Source organism: Charadrius vociferus, unplaced genomic scaffold (genome assembly GCF_000708025.1).
Source record: "Charadrius vociferus isolate BGI_N301 unplaced genomic scaffold, ASM70802v2 scaffold280, whole genome shotgun sequence".
Taxonomy (NCBI): Eukaryota; Metazoa; Chordata; class Aves; order Charadriiformes; family Charadriidae; genus Charadrius; species Charadrius vociferus.
Window position 1 is genome coordinate 676682 of NW_009646340.1, and position 8186 is coordinate 684867.

Consider the following 8186-nt stretch of genomic DNA (forward strand, 5'->3'; position numbering starts at 1 on the left):
GGTTGTTTATAAAAAAACATTCAGAAAAGTCTGCTGCTAGAGAACCAAAACAGAATAGGTGGAGATATGAAATGTCAACAGATTTCAAGGTCAGTTTTATTTACTGCAGCAGGTAAGATTTTCAAACCAGATTTAAGATCAGTGCTGCCAAGAAAGATGTCATCAATGCATTTTAAAAATGCCCCCTCCCCCCCTTAATCAAGTTTAAACTAAAAATCTTTGGATTCAGCAAAAAAGTAGGTACTGGAAAGCTCCAGCATTCTAAACACAGATGAGAAAATGATGATCTCGTATAACATCAGTCAGGTACCAATTATACATAGATGTATAAATAGAACCACTCATTTAAAAAAAATTAAAAGGGCACGATGTATAAAGTAGTATATAGTCTAAAAGCTCACCTAATGAAAGCAATCAGGGTTTGTAGTTTCCATCAATATAATGAACAACTACAAAATATAAAGATTGTTCTACTCTGATTTGATATAAAAAGCAAGGGATTGTTGCCTTTCAACTTCAGTAGGCAGCACATACTCAAATAGATATGTTCTAAGAAATAAAAAAGAAGATAAAAATTCCTTACGCTTTTAAAAGTTTTGCATTAAAAAACACACATAAACTGGACTAAAGGTTTCCAATAAATACTATCACCTAATCTATATACTCAGTACTAATTGCAGAGACAGGGTTGCATAAAGTAGATCGATTGAATCTACATTCCCTTTGGAACACAACTGGCTCTATGCTAAGGATGAACTTTTTGAGAATATTTCTACTTAAAGTTATTTCTATTAAAATGGAAGATCACCAAACATTCTGAACAATAAACCCACCCCTTGCTTACAGTACCAAGAAGAAGCAATCAAGAACACAGATTTTTTTTTTTTTTTTACTCACTTGGGAGAAGTCAGTTTTCCATTACACAGTGAACATCAGAACAAAAGCACCACACATCTGAAACATTTCTGGGTCGTCCCTTATGGAAGTTTAGAGGTTTGACTCGTGTAACTGCCTGAAACTGGAAAAACTGCAAAGGGCTCTTCAGTTCAAGGAACCAAAATAGAGGGGGGGAAACACACCTATCAATCAGCAAATAATACAAATAAATTTGTAACCAGACTTAAATACTGATATGAGAGAAACCTGCTTAGAAAATACATTCATTACTATTAGAAGAATCCGATGAGGTGCAGACGTTTGGTTAAAGTGTGGCTTAATATCCTTAAAGGTTTCTGGATGTCATGTAACAACAAATATTTTGCAACAGACAAAAACTTTTTTGAAGAACATTTAGAGTTTGTTAAAATTGACCAAAAAAGACACAATCCAGATTCATCAACTGAAAAGGCAACATATTATAGAAAGACATGACTGTCATGACAAGTCATAACATCTTACAACGCAGAGCCTTTGTGTCAAACTGCCTTATGTAAAAAGAAATGTAACAAAGTGCTCACAGGTGGAGAAAGCATTGAACAACTGGTCTGTCATAAACAGCTATGTGTTATAGATGTAAAAATAAATGAAGTGTTGAAGACCAAAGAAGAGGAAGATGTGGGCCAAAATCACCCAGCTTCAAAGTCATTAAATTGAATTTTTTAAAAAAAAAAAAAAAAAAAAAATCTATTTGGACCTCAACTACACTGAGTTTACAGAAATCAATTTTGTTAAATATTTAGCTTCACAAACTCTGCAAAAATGAGTTAGTGACCTACAAAAGTCATATATATAATACATTATCTTAAAGATCATATTTACAAAATTCACAAAAAGACTGCAAAATTCTGATTCAGACTGCAGTGCCTTGCCTTGAGTTTTCTGAAGTTATTTTCAAAAAAGATGAAAGATTATTGCTCTAATTTCCATACACAGAAAACATTACGTTATGCAGTCTTTTCAAATAATTCTTAAGAGATTGTGTTTGAGAAGGAACATGAGTACACCCTACCTTCATATTAAGTCCTTATCAAAGATATTGCATTAATCCATTATATAGTCTTTTATAAAGTGCACTCAGCTGCACGTCAATATGTAAATATTAGTCACAATTGTGTTTAAATAATTTAAATTTATTATCTTCTCTTTTTACCCCTCGGCTTCAATGGACAGGATTTTGGACTAGTATGTGCCAATTCATTTTGCACTGTTACGTTGCTTGGGAAATCCTGACTCTTGGGGTAAGAGATTAAAAGCAGCATTTATATTCAGGAATTAATATAAAATAGTCAAGGCTAGGAACTACATTCTCTGTCAGATATTCTTACTAGAGAAATCAGAAAATTCTTATCACTGTGACTTCTCCAGGCACTTTTGTCTGCCTGTAGTTAAGGGGCTTTGGGTAGCTACAGTAAATAGATAAGGTACACCCAGAGTCTACCCATCATATCTACCCAAAATGCCATTGCCAAATTCACATTTCTAGAGGCAGAGCGCCAGAAATTTATGACCTTTTTTGTACACCACAATATACAGTAATACAGAGACCGCTTCTACTAAAATTTTTTTTGTTGGTTGTTGGGGTTTTTTCCCTCTGAACAAAGTAACTTAGGTGAGTAACAGGAAAAAAATCACTTATTTCCATAAGGCCTGTACTAGTTGCTGTGAAGAATGCGTAGCTTTCCTTTATAGTACTAGTGCATCATTAATACAGCGCATTCTTGTTTGAAGATACGGTTCTAGCTGTCAGCAGTATTTCTGTTAAAGAAAAGAAGAAATAATCAGAGAAAATAAAGAACACCTTTGCTGAAAAAGCTGGTCAACATGTATTTTGAAGAGGAAAGTACTGACAGTCACCTTCTAAGCAGAAGAATAGTGTTTTAGTGATCAATTTAGTTTAGAAGATCAATTTGTAGAGAAGAAAGAAATGCTGTCCTAGAATTTCCTAAACAGGTTATTTGGGTACCTTCATTGTATGACATGTGGGTTTGGAAAGTCTAACATTTCACCTTCATTTTCCTCTCTTTATAAAATGTATTTGTCATATCAAAGTCCTCCAATACCTTACTTATCACCCAGAAGTCCTCAGGTTACTTTGGCTGCTTCCTTAGGTACCTTCGGCAAAATTTCATGAGGTGCTTCCTACTTGAATAAATTTAGCTTATCTTAATATTACATTGCTCATCCCTTGGTATTTTGTGGAAAGATTAGAGCAAAAGTATATGTAGTATTCCAGTCTTCTTTGCAGTGCCTGTTATTAGCTCATTTTTCCGTTTAAATAAGGGGCGTAGATTTTCCATAGTCCTTGCTGTGCATACACAAGCTCTTGTAAGGTATTACACGGTTAAGTATCATCATCAGCTTCTGCCAAAAGGAGGATACTGCGCTACCAGGATTCTCGGTCTGACTCACAAGAGCTATTATATATAATCTTTTACATCTGCTGAAGATGCTTTTCACAATCTCCATGTTTTGCTCTCTGGGGTTTCTCCAGGCTCAGAAGTATTTAAGCATCCTTTGTGCAGTTTAAGCCTTGATCCTACCTACGGTACTTCAAAGTCAACAGCTAATCACAGCACACAGCTTGCATTCCTCATGGATTCCATTTAAATATCAACAAAAATAAGGTATCTCTTGGGACATACAAATGGTAGGTCCACAGATACGAGAATGGGATTGTGCCAGAGGAATGGCTTGAAGCAAACTGTACTCAATAGGAAGAGAATCAGCAGATCCTTTCATCAATTTTTATGTAGGACTTACCTGGTCTGGACCCATCGGCATCCCTGACATAGGCATGGTATTAATATTCATCTGTCCGATATGGCCACTGCTGCCATTCATGTGCATCATACTGTACGCTGCTGGGTTACCCTGATGGCTGAACTGCTGCTGGGGGAAAGAACTGAAACACAAAAGGACAAATAAAATTACCTTCCAAGAAGTTTATGCATCGATACATTGCCTTCCCCGCACCAGCTGTCAACACGTGAAAGATAAAACTAATTTTACATTTACTTGTTTCTACCTAATATCTGTTAAAGGCATTTTGAATTTTAGGTACACACAGAAGTATTTGTATGTGTTTCCCATTGTAACCTTTTTGGAGGCTTCTGTTAGGGCTGTACGGTCCATTGTAATACTATTCTGAACTTTTGTATTTCCCCCCAAGTTATTTTTTCAGTATTCAAAGACTGAATATTGTCTATTTCCTTAACCAGAGCAGGATCGAAGACAATGCAGATGCTAGAGACATAATTATTTTCCTCTCTTCTAAATCCTTTTCCTACTACAAGCCATTTAACATAGCTTCTACTTTTGACAAAATGAAAGACAATTTTTGACCTATAGGTTATAACTGAGAGGTTCACCTGCTCCTGGCCATGCTTCCCGACGGCCAGCCCTTCATCTCAGGGGACTGGTACATTGCTGCTGTCTGAGGATGCTGCATCATAGGATTCTGGGAGGGTCCAATTCTTGATGACATCATTGGATTGGGAGGGCTTGATACTCTGCTAAATGCAGGATCAGGTTGTTGGCTTATTCCTTAAAAGAAGGAGGACAGACAATATACTTCAGTTATCAGCACTTAGTACTTTTAGTTTATCTTCTTGCAGTGAAGGGAAGAGAAAAAGTCATCCTTTTTTTGTAGAAGTATTTTCCATTTTTCGGAATGATTGGTATTTAGGTAGCTTGGGTTAATAATAAATCAAGAAAGGGAAAAGAAAACTAGACAGACAAAACAAAATATGTTAGTACTAGTACCGTAATTAGGTGGATAGGGGAATTGCTGCGGAGCAACTTGAGCCATTGGAGGGCCCGTCAAAGCACTGTCCATGCTTCCTGAGGCAGTCACGTTTGGTGGTGGACTGAAGGCCTGAGGCTGCTGTTGCTGCTGCATCATCATTGCCATCCTCTGTTGTCTAAAATGATGACTTATTAGCTCCCTGTTACGTTGAGCCACCATTTGAGCATTAAGAAAACCTTGCTGCTATCCCCCAAAGAAAAAAAAAAAATCGTATTAGAAAACACTTTTACAAATGAAACCATGTCAGAGGCAATCAAACCCCCTCCACAGAAAGTTAAGGAAACCCACAGCCAGTATAAAAATCATCAAAATATCAGACAAAGGTTTTCATTAAGTTGTTATTAGTGCTAAACAGATGATAAAGTAGATTATCTACCACATCCTACATGGAAAGGACTACTGGCACACTGTATTGATAGCATGACCTAACGAACAAATCTCTCTGAAATCTCATGAATAACAGAGGTTAAAAAAAACCACCTTTTTTTAATTGTACAGGGGAAAAAACAAAACAAAAAGGAATGCTGTGAAACCATGAAAGAAGGTCTAAATTCTAAACAGACTGTAAAAGATGTGTCTAAAACCTACTGTTTCAGACCGCTTGTGTAATAATTACTTACCTGTGATCCCACCTGTGGCTGCATCACTGGTCTCATCACTGAGGTACTACCACTGACTGGATTTTCCATTTTCATTTCAAGCGCTTGACGGGTCTGATTCATAAACTTGGAAAAAGACATTTTAGCACTATTAGCTTGAAAATACCAGTATCTGAACAAAGTAATGGCAACTCCTCCAAAAAACATTACTTACACACCTCTTGAATCCTAAAGTGCAACGGTTGATTTTTGCCTCATGTGATGTACCTGAAGTATCAAACTATGTGGTTAAGAAGCCCAAACATACACAAAAAGAAAAACCTTCCAATCAGTGCAGAACTATCTGGCTTTTTTTTTCATTCCCTCGAAATTAGCACTTTTAAAGAATAAATACATAGCAGACTATCTATTTGTTCCAAATCATGTTTTGGGCAGAAGGGTATAACCACTAGTTTGCTTAAAATCATAAAATTCTGTGTCCTTCCCTCTCCATCACAAAACCCCAAAGCCATACAGATTGAATTAATGTCACAGAACAACAGAGAGAACACAGTATTTCCTAAAGATTAAACTCTGCCATTCCATGTCACACAGCACTATCTCTGTTTTCCGAGTTTTATTTGTACATTGTATTTGATATGAGGACTGCATTTTCACATGGGGAATTCAATGATGAAATTACAGGGCAATTTTTTTAAGCGGTGCTTTCAACCCAGGGTTAAGATCTATGTGGCTGTATCTACTCTCTCACACTTCATCCTAAGTAAATGCCTAAAGTGACATCAAATCAATAAATGGGAAAGCAAACCTGTATTTCTAAGCCCAAATGGTTAGTTAGAAAACACAGTGAAAAAGAAGTAACATTTGATTTATAGGAGAAATGTAGCTGCCTATTTAATGCTGTCAGTGAGATTCAGAAAAAATACTAAATCTTAACATGGATAAAGAGATCATCCAGAGCTACGTTGTACGAGAGTACTGTTTTAAGTAGCAATAATGATGTGTGCTGCAGGAACCAATCCAATCTGTAGCTAAGGAGGCTGATGAAGGAGAAACACTTGTCCCAATAAAGGTTCTTTCTCTCCTACAGCCACTAGGCACTCAGTGTGAAAAGCACTGTCAAAATGAAAGATCCGTCCTTTCAATCATCTGCTGTAATGTCAGTTTTCATATTCGTGAAGCAACACAGTTCAGTGCGCACTTTATTCCATTCTGAAACAAGAAGAAAGTGTAAACGCAGGAGCAAAGGATTACCTGCTGCCCCTGAAGCCTCTGCTGGAGCTGCATGCGGAGCTGCTTTGGTGTATTGGTTCGAGGTCTCATCACGTTTGCTCTAGGATGCATACTTTGAAGTGGGAAATTGCTCTGTTGGCTCATCTGATTCATCACTGAATTAAAGGTTGGCTGTTGTCCCTGAATGTTACTAAAACTTCCTGGCATTGCTGCCCCTTGCCCTTGGTAAGGCTGACCATATAACGAAGGCTTCTGGTCAATCATAACTGAAGATTCCTGACCTTGGAATGAATCTTGTTTGGGTTCCAAAGCTTGTCCCTTCAACAGATACAAAAGTGTTTTCACTAGCAGTATATTCTTTAAGAAGGAATTGCAAAAGAAACAAAGCTAACAACACAGCACGCAACAACCAATAGTTTCTTGGATAGAACATAGCATCTACAGATTACTATTAGTTTTGGCTCCAGACAAATGAAATACCAAAAGTTTTATTAATAATTATGATTTTTTTAAATCAGTTGTGATGCACACTGCTTACACAGGCGGACCAGTATCATTATTCAAGCTCCGCACTTTTAAACTGAAATTTGTACAAATGACAGCGTGACTCTGGTTTTTAGCAAGTTCCAAATTATTCACAGAATTTCTTTTTCCTATTTGCTATCCATGCAAATTCAAACTGGAACTGGAAGAAATGGAAGTGTTCTACTCACTAACACATCACTGCCAGTCAAATATTTCACAACGCAAGCACTTGACAATAGTTTACTAAAGAAACCCAACAGAATTCTCCGCTTACAGAATTATAATGATTTACACTCAAAAAACCCTCCTATATACCAAGGCATATTACAATAAACTTAGATAAGATGATGCCATTTTATGTTTTTGTAATGCACAAGAAATTTAATCAAGAATGGGCTTCTCCACTGAAAACCACTGCTCAATGTAGATGCTTCCAAAGGCAGATTTAGGAAAATGAAGACAAGGAAGTGAGGAGACAGAGTGAGTGAAGAAGCCCTCTTCAGTTTCTTTTCAAGCAACAAAATAATACAGGTTTTTGGAAAATAAATGACCAAACCCTTTGTTGACTCACTTGGTTTACAAGATCAGGAATTCCTAATGCTCTGTCAATTTCTTCCAGACCTGTGACATCTGTATTACTCAGCAATGTGTGCAGCTGATCCAAAAGTGCCCTTTCATCATTCTGGCCTTCCATATTTGGTGCCGGACATAAGAGGTCATCCAAAGAGTTTCTAACTAATTGTCTATAAATATAAAAACATTACAACCATTATGGACTGTTGTCCTGGTTTGAGCAACACAGAATTAATTTCTCTTTCAGTAATTACACTTTTCAGTAAGGTCTCTTTTAATGCTTGGGAAAACAACACTTTTAGATGACTCTAGTGTCTGAATTTGTGAAAGTATTTCCTTCACAGCCAGCTCTGGTATGCGGGTTTCAAGGTCTCAGTGTTTTCGAGCTCAGCAGGTGCAGGGATGAGGGGCGGCGATCCCGGCAATTGACCCAAGATGGCCAACAGGATTTTTTCATGCAATGAATGTCACATTCAATATAAATTAGAACATTTGCTGAGGAGTTCTCTTTC

General features: G+C 37.0%; 1 protein-coding gene across 1 annotated transcript in view; it reads right to left on the bottom strand.

The window, feature by feature from the left end:
• Positions 1-2218: 2218 nt before the first annotated feature.
• Positions 2219-8186, bottom strand: part of NCOA3 (nuclear receptor coactivator 3) — a 21853-nt gene continuing 15885 nt past the window's right edge. The window contains exons 15-21 of the mRNA XM_009887733.1: positions 7673-7844; positions 6598-6894; positions 5365-5469; positions 4702-4924; positions 4308-4482; positions 3700-3841; positions 2219-2694 (exon numbers count right to left, since the gene is read on the bottom strand). Coding sequence (XP_009886035.1) covers positions 2683-2694; positions 3700-3841; positions 4308-4482; positions 4702-4924; positions 5365-5469; positions 6598-6894; positions 7673-7844 — 1126 coding nt within the window. The 3' untranslated portion in view covers positions 2219-2682. The remainder of the gene's footprint in view (positions 2695-3699; positions 3842-4307; positions 4483-4701; positions 4925-5364; positions 5470-6597; positions 6895-7672; positions 7845-8186) is intronic.